The sequence below is a fragment of the Pieris napi genome, chromosome Z (assembly GCF_905475465.1).
Source record: "Pieris napi chromosome Z, ilPieNapi1.2, whole genome shotgun sequence".
Taxonomy (NCBI): Eukaryota; Metazoa; Arthropoda; class Insecta; order Lepidoptera; family Pieridae; genus Pieris; species Pieris napi.
Window position 1 is genome coordinate 8,133,942 of NC_062259.1, and position 15,456 is coordinate 8,149,397.

At 34.6% G+C, this 15,456-nt stretch overlaps 1 protein-coding gene across 2 annotated transcripts in view; it reads right to left on the reverse strand.

Annotated features, from left to right (window-relative positions):
* The window catches only part of LOC125062466 (protein bric-a-brac 1-like), a 162,534-nt gene continuing 147,078 nt past the window's right edge, over positions 1–15,456 (reverse strand). Inside the window, exons 2-5 of one of the 2 annotated variants that reach the window (XM_047668433.1) lie at positions 8,264–8,321; positions 6,675–6,938; positions 5,260–5,426; positions 1–4,820 (exon numbers count right to left, since the gene is read on the reverse strand). In XM_047668433.1, coding sequence (XP_047524389.1) covers positions 4,329–4,820; positions 5,260–5,426; positions 6,675–6,938; positions 8,264–8,321 — 981 coding nt within the window. In that variant the 3' untranslated portion in view covers positions 1–4,328. Of the gene's footprint in view, positions 4,821–5,259; positions 5,427–6,674; positions 6,942–8,263; positions 8,322–15,456 lie in introns of both variants that reach the window. The other variant, XM_047668432.1, reaches the window with a different exon arrangement.

Genomic DNA, 15,456 nt, shown 5'->3' on the forward strand with positions numbered 1-15,456 from the left:
TTGATCTATTTTATATATTTAATCAGACAACGGTACACTGTGACATAACGAACTTAACATTACTGAATCATTATACAATACTACATAGGTAATAATTTAGTTGAAATAGCATTAATTAAAATCAGATATGCATAAAGTCAACAGCTACAGACCGAAATTCAAGAAATACATCAAAATTGTACTTGACGATTTTTAATCAACAATTTTTTTTGAAGAAATTTTCATAAATGAAGTCTGTTACATCAATAGAAGGATATTTGTGACACGCCTCAGCATCATTCGGATAATGATTACATCTAATACATTCATATCAGCGTAACTACTTAACTAAACTTTGTTTGATCTCGATAATATAAATCATACAATGATTTAAGGAACAAAGTGAGAAACGCAAACGAAAAAATTAACAACAATATTCGAACTTGTATAATGACTATTTTATGCTATACCATGATCTCAATGTTAACTACATAAATTACAATGAAAAATATTTCTGAGACCCCTGTACTTTGTACCAAATAAAAATACAGGAGTAGGAGAAATAAGTAAAAATCTAAACTAAGGATATTGAATTATATATCATTGACATAAGGAAACACAAGGAAACAACAACATTTTAACAAACGAGTAAGCTGTTGTGCCCTGAAATAGTTCCGTATCAAATTACACAAAACTAATTTATTCACATATTGAATGCAGGCGATTTTGTGATTGTGTTTAAGACTCATTGGTAGAGATACTGTTTACATAACATTGTTTAAGAAATATTCATTCGGATAAAATTATAGTAGCATTTTATGATCAATGTATGTATGTTTCCTTGTGTATAGAAAGCCTTAAAAAAAATAGGTACAATATATCCATAGTCCATCAATGACAATGTATCTATACTTACAACTAAACAGTCATATTTAAAAATGGTTTTAATAAAAACTGAAATAAAATTTTTGGTGAATCTATAAGTAAGAGCGATCAATAAAACTTTGAGCCCACAATGACGGTAGGAATTTAACTAAAAATAAATAACACAATTAGGTATAGCAGACAAAAATTGTGATTTTGTTCTTTACAATCAAATTATTTTTAGTATCACAAAAATGAAATTACTTTTAAAAATAATGATGTCATGATACAAGCACAGTATCTGAGTGCTCAACACAATACACTCTATACAGCTCATACTTGAAGATACAAAGAGTTTATAGTACGCAGCCGGCCAATTTGACCTGAATAGGTACATACATTTAAGGTAATTATTTCACTTAACTATCACGAAAAATAACACATTTTACTTAGGTAAGTATATCGTATGCAATCGAATCGTAATTTTCCACTCGGAATAATAAATAAGTTAAATTTTCATTAAATATGACTACGAAACACCGAATGTGCTGTAAATGAACAATCCAAGTTCAGACGAATGGCACATTGCATCTCTGCACTGTTATACTGATTTCAAATAAAATATATAGAATTAATTTTGGACGCCGAAAAGTGATCTAACGCTTGCCAGTCAGGGTATAACCACATCGGCCAAATATATAATTTTTGTATATTTTTTTACTATATAATACTCATATGTTAATTTTATAATATAATTTTGAATTTTCATTATTCTAAAAATTTATAGTAACGTTCAGTACGGTCGAATGGCAGTGGCTAGGACCGGGTAGGAGTTGAGTCAGCCATTCGATAGCTGGTAAGGGGCGTATGCGCAAGCCTGTGGAATTAGATAGAGGCTGTTAAAGTTCCCGGCCTAAACCACTGCCACGGGCCGCTCTCTGCCGATCATCGCCGCACCCGTTCCAACACTAACTGTGGTCAAAAAATTTGGAAGGCACTTTCTACTTTTTCAAAAATTTTTAATTTTGTTTTTGAACACATTAGCCTAGACTTATACAATAGAAAATATGCGTAGTAACATTTACCAAATTTACGCAATACACCTGAAACGTATAGGCCGTTTATATAACATTTTTACTTAGGTTAACCATTTTCCAAAAAGATAGCCAAAAGTTTCAACACTAGATTTGATTTGTGAATGTATTTTATAATAATTTGGTCTTTTTATATAATTACAAATTTTTCAAACTTAAACCGAATGCGTTAATCCAAATTCCAAACAATAGTGAGATATCAAGGCCACTTAGAGACTTACTTTATACATATTTCGAACATTCTGCGACGAGACTCGCTTGGCCGAAGCGCCGGAGCCCTCATGGGACGCCGGCAGTTCGTCCTCCCCCACCATTAGTTTTGTGATAAACGCCAACGAATACCCGCCAACAATATCTAAATCATGGTATACCCTTGCGGCAAGAATTTCCGTATACATACTTATAATTTTTCCCGCCGAAACTATTAATAAAAATAACTTTGTATCCGTTTATGAAGGTGCTGATAAATTAAATTTGTACATATACACCTTATTTTATGTTTTTCTATAATCGCTTTCACGTTAGAGACACTGATTGGGAATGTCAGGGTTGCCGAAGCCCTTACACTCGGCGAGGATGTTCGTAGGCAGTGTCACCCGCGTGAGCACGCTACACGTACACAGCTAATCTAAGTTAATTGAAAATGTATATTCTAGCTACGAGATAGGTTAACAGGCGTTCAAGGGATGATCTTCAAACGCTTGGCGAGTGTTTAGTGCTTCTAAACCTAACATGGACAAGCCAGTTTTCCTCCTTACATTAACGACATTTATTAAATATTTTTTATAACATTAGATATACTACGAGATCTTGATTGTTAATATGTGGTATAGTCAAAGGATAACCATATGAAATGTTTATATTTCAAGAAATCGTTATATTATAAATGTATGTCAGTTGGCATACGAGGCCAATAAATGATTACGCTTCTATCTCTAAATACTTCCATACTTTGACAATAACATGAAGACATAAACCGTAATATTCTAACACGGACATCAATTGGAATGATACTGAGAGACATTGAAAGCTGACATCGATTTTTAGTTAATGCAGAGAGGTTGGGCGAGCCATATCTAATTTAGCCTAACATTTGGAACAATCACTACAGGCTAAAGATACATCTATAATACATTTGGCGATCACTAACACTACACAATATGTATGTGTGATTTGCTGAAGTGAACGAAGGGTCTGGCTCGGGGGAAGCCGCAAGCAACACTCACTACTACGCTGTAGAACCCATATCGACACCAAGACGACTTGCAAGTTCTAAAGGTTTTATTTAGGATTACATCTAGAGCTAATTTATAATTTTTTCCTATATATTTTGCATGTATTCCACTGAATAATGATTAGGTATACCAAACAGTCTTTTGAATCGGGCCAAATGATTTAAATTTTGATATATATGTTATTAATATTATAGATGGATCTAGGTTACGTTCTTAACCATACACACATAATTTCACACAGTGGTGTCATAATAGAATCACACAGCTAAAGCTTTACGAAGCTTCGAAGATAGACGACTAAAAACTGATTTCGATTTTCGATTTTCCACAATGTTACAATAAGGGCTAGGGTGACGAACAGTGCGTAAACATATTAGATAAACTACAGTTTGTGACCAGACGGGTTGTAGGACTGTATTGAAGGCTGAATGTAAATATAATTATAAGATGAGAAACAAGTACGTACATTTTCATTTATAATCGCCAGACTTATGGCCAGATAAGATTTTCTTCTCTTTCCATGAACAAGGTGTGTTTTGTCAGAAAATCGGGTTTGATAACTTACACACTTTATAAATCGTAAAACACATCAATCTTATAATAGATGCTATATATGCAGTTGTATTAGCAGCTACAAGAGTTTATCTCTTTTAAGGTGGTAGCTACTTTTTTAATTTTATTATTACACCACTGAACCAATACAGTTACTAAAGCAAGCGGGTGGGCAGCTCTCGCAAGCGTTGCTGCCCCTCGCTCGCGATCTCTAACAAAATACATATAATTAATAATATAATAATACACTTAGTGTGCCACTGGAACACGTACATAATCGACTATTTATAATCAAAATAATTATTATAATTAAACTAAACATAATCTTTCATAGTAATACAAAATTTGTAACTAAACAACGAGCAATGTATTGCACAGGGAGTCCACTTTAAACAGTATGTAATTAAATATGATGAAATAATGCTGACAAAATAATGTCGAATAAACACAGGATTAGCAGAATATACTTGCACCGCGACGCAGTACGTGAAATTCTTTAGAAATAACCGATTGAGTTACGGTTCGAAACAAAATAGGGATAGGCGGGCATCGGCGGCGGCAGACCAATCGGGGTCTGAGGCAGCACCGGGCCCGCAGCCTGGCTTCAGATGTTCTCAGCACGCCCATCTGCCTGGGGCGCCTCCATTTTCACCGGCAGCGGGGAGGACAGGTCTTTGCCATTCTTTGCCACGGTCATCGGTGTCTTCGGTGGGCCCATTTCGGTGATATCAGCAACCACATCTCGTTCTCCATAACGGCTGTCAGGTCTAGGCGATACGAATGGGCGGAAAGGGTCAGCTGGCTTTGGAGGTTCGAGAGCGTGCCCGGGAGGAGGTGGTGAGCAGAGAGGAGATTCTAAGCCGGTAGACAGCGGTGAAGGTAAGCGTGGAGACTGCAGCGGTAGAGGGGGTAGGCCTAGATGAGGCGGGTGGTCGGGCGGCCTTTGTGCGGCCACTACCATGTTGCACATCTGACGTCGTAGACCATGAGCCACTGCAGCCACAGCAGCGGCTGCGGCAGCATTTGGTGACACTCCTCCTTCGCGCCCGTTGCCGCAGGGTACCGGGTAGGGGCTTTGACCCACAGTCATACCATCCTGGAAACGCACATGTAAAATATTGTACACGTTTTTGTTAATAGCAGATTTTAATAGAGCTCTTACTGATCGAAACAGTTGTTTTCGAAGAGAAAGATACTACTTTCATGGATATCTGTCAAGTACCACTTGCATAATTAAAAAACAATTTTTCTTAAGTTGATTACAATGAAGCAGTAATTATATAATGCAAACGGTTGGGAGTTGAGCAGATTTCCAAGAAATCTTAATTAAATCTAACGCGATGGAAATCGCCAGCCAATTACAATAATTGAAGTTCGCAAAGGCATATTCGCATTAGCAGAACGAAGGGTGGGTCAGTGTAGGCAATGAATCAAACGCATGAACAATAAAAGATGCAATTCCGTTTTGTTCGGACGTTTGTGTTTTATCGATGGAAGTAATTGCCCCCATAAATGGTTGTAGTGTATATACTGACCGTGATTTGAGGATAGACGGGCAACACTTCTTCCTTGATGTGATGAGCGGTGTGGGAAGCGTGTGAATCCCGGAAAACTACGGCTCGGATCACGCCACGAATGTGTTCATCGGGCCACACTCCTAGCAAGATGCGCTGTGGCCGACCACGGCCTTTTGGTCTCAAATCTGCAATGATACACAACAGTAAAGCGTGAACAGGCAACGCACAAGAGTTTGCCGGGGACTCTCGCATTCCGTTAAATCAAATCGACTTTCGAAGAAAAGATTTTTGGGAATGGCGGTGACTTTTGCAAAATACGGCGTGAATAAAACTTCTCTAAGTTACATTTGGGGTAAATATGATATTCGAAGCTAGCTAAATTTCCTTATATTTTCCAAAGCGAAAGACTTGCATTTGTTTAGATAAAAATAAACTATTATTATTCAAATTATAGGTATTTAATAGTTGAATAAGTGATTAATATTAAAATGCTGCTTTTTTGCAGCAGTTCGTGTTAATAATAAGAAATAATACTAATGGAAGCTGGTTGACATTAATAATGACTACGCGTCATTTATATCTGTCACCAAAAGTGCTTATCATCATTGACGTTAACGGTAATTCTATTACCAGCAAATTTTCGCATTTACCACAAAAGTAACTAAAAAATAACTATGGTTATAAGTTCCATCTATATTCAAAACATTCAGAACGTGTTTTGCAAAAAGAACAGAATAATCATTTCACATTATAATACAGATACAATATAACAATAAATTCGCAGATTGAGGCACATTAGCAATTTAAATAAGAATTATTGTTTTGTTCCGTAAGACTAACTTGCAGAACTAAACAATAAAATTGACATGAGAAAAATTCGCATCAAAGCATTCGCATAGCATAACATAAATGTACTGTACATTGTGTAATCTCCTATATATGTTGTGCCTTTGTTTTAGACATTAAACGGAAAACTTTATAGTTTAACGGTTATTACAAAATGACTAAAAAAAATAGCGGCAAATCAAATCGTTGGAAATTTGTTAGTATCATTGAGATTTTAGTTTTTTAGTATTATTTATCTTTAGATAAAGATATTGGCACATCATGCGGGAATTTTTCATTCGATTCATTCATTTAACCACTTGCAAGTAAACCTTTTATTCATACATTTATACATTCTACTCAAATATAATTTTTCTTTTCATTCTTCACATCAGCCACTCGAACACCTTACATACACATTTCACTTAAAGTTGGTATTGTACGACAGTTTTACTTCATATTAAATTTTTTGAATTCGATAAATAATACCAAATTTTGCAAATAAACTTGTCTTAGGTATAATTAATTTTTATTATACAAATTTGTACTAAGAGTTCTGAAGTAAAGCGATTGATTTGCCTCTAACAAGATAATTTTGTTCCACATACCTGTACCACCATCGGCACTGGGTCCCAGCATATTGTGGACCCGATTTGCGTAGAGGACAAATGTGGGGTATGGTATATCGTATTTCCTTGCAGCTTGTGACAGAGAAAGTCCCTCCTTCAGCACAGAGAAGATTGCTTCCGCCATTGTTTCTGGCCTCCAGGATTTTAATGGGCCGCGTTCGCGAAATCGTAAGTTGTGCACCAAGCTCTGATTGGTGTTCCAGCACTTCTGCCACATCGACTGGAGCTGGTACTGGTAGCTATCTACTGAAATTTAAAAATAATAGTATTAATGCAAGGGGTAAAAATATAATATTTGACGACTCATTGGTCTAGTGGTTAGTACCCCTGACTGCAAATCCATGTGTCCCGGGTTCGATCCCCGGCTGAGACGAACATCGATGTGATGAGCATTTGGTGTTGTGCATAGGTCTTGGGTGTTTAAATATGTATTTATATGTCTATCTATCTATCTATGTATGTATATCCGTTGCCTAGTACCCGTACCCATAACACAAGCTTCACCAGCTTAGCATGGGACTCGGTCAATTGGTGTGAATTGTAAAAAATAATAATAATAATAATAATATTTTGGATATATGATAATTCATCTATCTCAATTACTAACTATAATAAAAAGAGTAAAAATGAGATTCATTCGCTAATAATTTTTACGTTTTACGCTTCAATAGTACCAATTATGATCAACAAATTCCAAAATTTGCAAGTAAAAAAGCACATTTTATTATTTAACGTCCCAACTGTAACATTTCTTTTAGACAGGCTGACAGGTGGTCGGTTGTATGTTAATAGTTTTAAACAATGAAAAAACCCGTAAATGTTTGCTTTTATTGTTGTGATAAATATAGCTCATTATGTGGTTTTGTAAAAGTGAGGTCACCGCGATTATTAAGATGATGATGAAGAATTTCGAGGTCGAATAGTTCAAATACGTATGTACAAGCGGGTTCCCTTTTAGGGGAAGTTAGCTTAGTACTGTAAATAGCTCTGTCTTTAAACACTCATTTAAAACATCTCCTTAAGCTAGAAATTGCGAAAAGAAAATATGCTAAGCTAATGAATCGAATCCTGTAGCGCCTAAGCGTCGATCAATAATCATTAGGAACAAGTATTTCCAGTAAAGAGGGTTTGTTAAATCAAGATAGACAAATGAAACCTACTTATAAAAAAAAATACTAAATTCTTATATTTTCACTTCATCTTGTATTGTTAAGAATTTCGGAACCGAGGAATTTTAAGATGGATTGAAATATACTTTAAAATGATATATCAGTTAAATAGTGAAGCCACAGCTTTTAATTTCAGCGAAAATAATATTATACATATTTACAAAAGCTTGCCAACCTAGATTTAAGTGTGAGGGGAGCACCTCACCTATCCAGACCCAGCTCGTTAATCAAAACTTCAAATCTATATATCGGTAAGTTTTGACGAAAAGGCATTCTTCTGAAAGATGGGACAAAAATGATGATGGGATGCCTAAGGGATCTGGGAGATGGGATCTCTAGATATAGAGGGTTGCTTTGCATCGAGTTGTAATAAAAAAAAACATTAATTCCTTAACTGACCTGCGAGTGACGATGTGGAAGCGCCAAGCCAAGCATGGGAGTTCTCAAGGATCTTCGCCTGAAACAACAAATACAATTGTAAGTCTAAATACAAAAACACCATTGTGTAGATATGAAACCAGCCACCAACCGTTTTATACAGATTACTAAGTTACGGATAAAAAATATCGCTGAAATATATTAATAAGTAAAACGAACGAGTTGATTTACGGACAATACCGAGTTAAACTTAGCTGGAGGCGAGATTTACGCCAACTGTTACTCACGTGAAAAGTTAAACGGAATACGAGGGATGAAAAAATAATTTTCCCGTTTTTAAAATACGTAATAAACCCAGCATTGAATGCTCAACACTCACCGACATGTCCACAACAATAGTGCTTTTTTTTAATCGAAGTATTCATCATGATTTCACCGTGGAAAAACCACAATTTTTGTTTGACATGTTCGCTTTGAAGAGCCGAATTGTAAACATTTTAAAGTAACTTGACAGTGAATTTATTTCACAAACGTTTTGACTGCCTGAAGCCCAAACTGTCGAAATCATACAACCATACGAAGTTTTTGTATCAGATTTATATTAAATACAATAATACCATTAAGGAAGGAGCCTTATAGTAGCTTCGTTTAACACTTAGCACGCCTGAAATATGTCGTCTATTTCCATTTTAAATACGTATTGTGTTTTATGAATACCTTCGTATATAATTGTTTTTCCAAGTGTGCCTAATAATATTATGGGCAAGTCACTCGCGCGGCACATTCATAAATCTATTTTATCGTATGCCAGCAATAAATTTTATTTCGGGATCTTTAATTCTTTGTTATTGAATTGGATTTTAGTGTTTATTTGGGTAAACAAACAATACATTTCAAACGGTACTCGGTGCACGTGCATGAAGCGTAAATACGACTAGCCTTACTGCACGGCGTCGCTTAATAAAAATTTATTTCCGAAATGCCTAATTTACTATTGAAGTTACTCGGCGCTTTTGTCTGGGATCACAATTAAAAGTTCGATAAAGTTTTGTTACGATGTACAAAGACTGCCGCTCTTTGCTGGACCGATTACTGGTTCAATGTAAATAAACTGCACTATGCGAGCGGGTCCGAGTCGGTAGCGGTCGTAAACTTCCTGCTCGAGATTGGTAGGTGTAAATTAAAACATGAATCGATTTATTCATCGGACTACCGTTATGGTTGTTGTGAATTTCAAACAATTAACTATTATTCTCAGACACCTAACGTCTATTGGATCAAAACTTTCAAATAAATCAAACTGAAACAGTAGCTAACTACTAAAATATAATAATGCAATAAATTGAAGCTGTACAACACTTGCCAAGCTCATATCCTATGACTCATAAACCTCAAGAAAATAATCGAGCAAAAGTTATATTAAAAAGCTGTCTCCGTAAATTTAGTCAATACATAATAGTATAAAGTATCGCAAGGCATCGAGAGGTATAAAATGAATTATATTTTAATGTAATAATGCAAAGGTAATTTGGCTGGCGTAACGTAATATGCACATTCGCCATGATGTGCAGCGTAATTGCGTAATACAGAAGCCTATTATGGTGTTTCCTTACTTTCTGATGATGAAATAGGAGAAAATAATGACTAACACAATTTACAAGCTATTTTACTAATAGTAGGATTTCATGTGTAATATGAAATTTATAAGAGCGTGTTGGTCAAAGGGCAGATTGTTACAAGCTCAAAATTCTGAAGTGGTTTTACATACTCTACAGGTCCAGCCCTGTGATTCTGTAACTCACCTTTAGAACTCACACAGCGGTTTTCGCATCGGCGGTCGCTATGAAATCAGTCGTGAAGCAGTCAGAAAACCGCTGTGTGAGTTCGAAAAGTGAGTTACAGAATCGCAGGGCAGTATGTAAATAAATGAAGGATGATTCGACTTCCAGGAAAATGTAATTGTTCCGGTACTGTTGGTAAATACTTGCCTTAAAAATAATAATTATTTTATTAGATATGAGAAATTTATATTTTTAAAAAATGTCAGAAAGAGAATTTAAACTGGAAAATTTCCTCAGCATTTTACTTTTAATTATAAAAATCAATTATTACCTTTAAATACTTTCGAGTTACAACACATACATTTTATTTAGCATAACTATGATTGCATAAACGGCATGTAGGCATATTTAATGGTAATCAAAGGTATATTAATAATAATTCTAATTGAGATCAATTGAACTAACTCGTCTCACCCTTGACCCTAATGAAATGTATAAAGAGACCGTTCTTCCGACGGACCGATCTAAGCAAGCTTACTCATATTGAATACTATGTAAAAATCTGCTGTTATATTAATAAATATAAAGATTAAAGCCTGAAAGGGTAGGCTCTCGGTAGCCTGGGCTCCTTTTAAAAAACCGTCACGTCATATCGTTATGTGGTGATGATGGAGCAATACGTGTGCGTATTGCACTCCAAGGGATAGACTTTTTTCATACCTTCACTACTTTCAAAAATTTCATACTTCTGTTTTGAATTTTTCAGATATTATAATGATTTAAGCCGCCCATCGTGCCGACAAGCTTTCTGTCGACTTAATAGATTTAAGCATCTGGATCATATAAAACAAAGCAATCTTTTTACAAAGAAATCCCTGAAGTGAAATGTTCCGTGTTTAATAATTACTTGTAGGTAAATGTACCGTTGATGCAGGGTAGCTTACGGGGCATACCAAGCGAACCAGTGTACTACGCCTCACGAAGCGAGAGATTGTTGAAAGCAGTTCAAGACCGGTCAGTAACCAACCTACAGTATCTCACTTGACATTACGCAACCTATTTACTAATATATTGAATATAAGTGGTGTTAATTATTTAATATTCAATAAATTGATAATTTATGCCTTAACACAAGTTATATACAGAATTGAAAGATAATAAAATTATTGATACTAACAATGACTAATAACTATATTTATTATTTTGGCTTTAATAAGTTTAACACCTAAAGCCCCACGTAACTTACTGTAGGCGACCAAAGCCTTTCATAATCAAACATGTATTTTAATAAATGTTTGAAAGGCTAATAAAATAAACTAGCATTTAGTGAACCTTTAAAATATATAGGGGTGTACGCGACATGGCCTGAGAACTCTGAAAACTAAACTCTGATTGGAAAATCTATGATGAACCCATGGAAGATACTCCGAAAATTAATGATAAAAAGCTAACTTATACAACCATGGCATGAAATTGCGCTGAGTAAAGTATAACACGAATAAACGAAGGGCGAAATGTTAGTGTTCACGCGGCAAATGAAAGTTAAGCAGCATTGGTGACAAAGTAACAACCCTACCGAGCCGTTTTCTTTATTTTAAATGAGAATAAAAGCTTGTGGGTATAAAATAAGGAGCCGTGAATTTGCTTTTATGAATTCAGAACTTTATTACGTAGTTTTAATACATTGCATTTTTCTATTTAACTTTAAAAGCGAGTTTACGTTCAACTCGAAATTATATGTTTCGAAACTACGAGATGTAAAAAATTAATTAAAACTTTTCTACAATTTGTTAATGAGAGAGTACAAAATGGATCGAAAAAGTTTTCCGAATTTTTAATATTAATTTGCTAGTGTAATATAATAAAGTCTTTGAGTCTGTGGGTAAGGCGATGCTAGCAATGTTGTACTTGTTTTCTTATACAATAATAATATGATGACAACTGTATAAGAAATAATACTGTTGATTGATGTGGGAAAATATTGCACTAAATAGTTTCCTTATCAATGATAGACACAGACTTCAAAACCATTAGAACTGTATCGCCAGTGTTAAATAGCACTGAATACATTATTTATAAAAAAGAAAAATACTATTTTAAATTTTTAAAATCCGGAAATAAATAATAAAACTTTCTGCGGTAGGTATAATGACTTAGAAATGTGTGCTTTAGCGCCTCAGTATTAGTTGTGTGAGTAAGTTTCCACACAAATACGAGCGATTCATTTGTGATAGGAGAGTTAGAGAAGAATGGGAATGGAATCCTCCGAGAGACGAAGGATAACTAATCACACATCCTCTCTACGGCGCTATGGGTGTGATTGTGTTGATAGGCGGCGCGATTACGAATATCTTTCAAATTCTAAAATTAAAATTGTCACTGTCATCTAAGTCATCATCATCATCGCGGACGGTAATAACAAAAAAAACTAAACCTAATTAATTGCGTAATTTTCATAAAGTATTAATGTTCTTAGAGAACTTAAGCTTTTTGATAACATTCTATTTGCTAAGAAGTACTATTGTGTTTTATGTAATAGTTATATTATACGTGGAAATACGATCCGCAATTTCAAAGCGGCTAGTCAACCGCTAGAGCAAGCTATAGAAATCGCTGACGCTACTAGCATGCTCACTCTATTAAGGCCGTTGCATTATCCATTTTCACATTACTGCCTTTTTGTTCCCCATTTGATTGTTTAAGCGTGCGTCGATGTGGTATCCAATGGTTACTTTTTTCTATAGTGCTTTCACTTGAAATGGCTTCAGTCAATTGTGGAATATGTTGCTCTTATTGTTTCAGAAGAACAATAACCTTCATTTTATATGTTTACAGCGTCTGAAGGCTTAATAGGCACTTTGAGTCTATTGCACGCATCTCCCGTTGTTGTTATTGTGCCTAGATCTATTCGAGTATTGGAGTATGTTTCTATTTCATTTTTTATTGTTCTACTTTCTATTGCAGACTAGTCGAGTGATTAGACAACGAGGACTGATCATTCCTATAGAATCGTACTTCAACAGGACTTCAACATGCAATGTTGGTATTTTAAATAACTCCGAGAAGTGTACGTATAGTTTGCGTGGTTTTCGTGTACCTGCTTTTTACACTCAGCCTTGAATTAAGATTTACGTAGGGATTCAACGCAAATCGTGACACTTTAATATTGCACACAGAACTAATATTTTAGAGTGTTTCGCTTGAAAACGTTTTTATAATATTATTTTGTGTAATTTATATTATTTTATTTGTAACTAGCAACAATGGTAGTCTACTGGCCAACCTTGGGGACATAGGTAATCAAGTATCAAATTAAGTTCAAAATTCATGTCAATCTAAAATCTATTAAATATTATGTGGGTAAATGAAATGTTGGTATCACTTTAGAGTCGAGACGTTTTCCATTAGAGTGATGTGTTTGTATAAAGATTGCGATATTTTTCTATATATTGAGTTTATTGTAAGATCAATTTCTATGAAAGCCTCGTACAATGTCGAAATGCATCCTACGTGATGAAATTTCTTCGATAAGTATCATTGACTCGCTGTATATTTTTTTATATTAAATGTGATTTAAAAATATCTTTAGGTCTCAAATATTAACTGTTTGTGTTACTACTATTACTTACTCTTCACAAGCACTTTGTTCGTTATTTTAAGTAAAATCAATTGTTTTTATTAGACGTATTCCAATTAAATGTCGTGGCAATCCGACTCCATAACATTAATTGTGTCCATTTTATAGAAGATGATAAGTTGCTTTTATTATGAATAATATATTTTGGACTTATATAATTAATATGAGTAGTAGACAGTTTATATTTTCTATGTAATAATAGCAGTTGCGTAGTACTGTATGAATAATTTGTCCGTCCTTAAAATATTTACTGTATGTGTGTACATTACGAGCGAGGCCAGGACGATAGTGGCTAAATAATAAAACAACTTAATTATCGCTCACGTATATTTACGTAATAATAAATGCAATAAACTTCTTTGTCGTTGAGTGACGTAGGGCGGAGGGCGGGCGGCTCAAAACGGCTAGCTTTTAGTATAGGTCGAAGGTTATTAATTGTGAACGTGGCTATGAGCGTACATTATATTTGATACAATAATTATTTTTATTCGTGTAACAAAAGCAATGTTTAGCCACATTTACGTTAATTATCTGTATTACTAAATTATGGTTCAACTACGCTAGCTACGAAATTTAATGCCCGAATAATACACGGCGTATGAGCAAGAGGAGCTTTTAAGGTTTCCAATTAGTTCTATCACGAACTAATTTAAATTTTCACTCAACATAACATACAACTCATAATGAACGACTCTTAGTAAAGCTATACATTAAAATTCTTAAATATAGAGAAGTACCTACAAGCAAATTGTTGTTTTAAATTGATTCAATAAAAAAAAAATTAAATCACATTTTTACATTGCAAGTAAACAAATTATCGATTTTTTTAACACATTTTTATTTTCAAATACCTTTAAATCTAGTATTTACGTAGTTCTCAACTAAACAATTTGTAGTTGAAACCAAAATTTATTAATCAATCAATTTTTGTACTAATTAAGAATCTAATTTTAAAACCAAATGAAAAGTAATTACTGAGCTGCCCCATATTGTAATAACATGGTGGCATTTAAACAGAAATTACAATGTAAACAATTCTTATAACCAAATCATGTCTATATGTTATTACATCAAGTTAAACAGCATATGACTGAAAAGTTTTAATTCTTAGCATTAATTAGAGACACTGTCGTATCTCTAAAGTTAAATATTAGTGAGTCGGTGCTTATGCAAAACGAGTAAGATTTTATTTGACTTCGGCGTAGTTTCGGCGCTGGCGACGATGTAAGCAAGACAAACATGTTAATTATCACCCCACGGCCCTCCCGTCGCCCCCCCCCCCCCCCCATGGCCTCCCATACCCCGCCAGATCCCAATTACGACAGCGAGCGGGAAGGCGCGATGCCTGAATTATTTAGGGCGAACTTTGACGAACATTTGTTTTTAATTTAAAACGACCCATACATCCGTCGGAATTATAACACTTATATATAATTCAGTTTCGGACGTAGCAGGTAACCGGGCGTAGATGGTCCACACTGAATAAATTATGAGTATAGTTTCGAATTACGTATCGGTTAAAATATTTAATGCGTCCGACCTTATTTCATCGCGCTTAAGAACAAACTCCGCTTAATTTATTATTAACCAGAGCCTTCATTTTCAGCTTTAATTTATTTACATTATAGTGCTGTAAGGAATTCTTGTTCTTCGTTTTTAAGTCCCACGAAGGTTTACCGTCTTGTATTAAATTAAATCGCCTTAAGATTGTCTTTGAATTGGAAAGACTGTGAATAATACACTTCACTTCGTTTTATGAATTTTATAATTGTTGTTGTTCAATGTTCCTTTGCAAT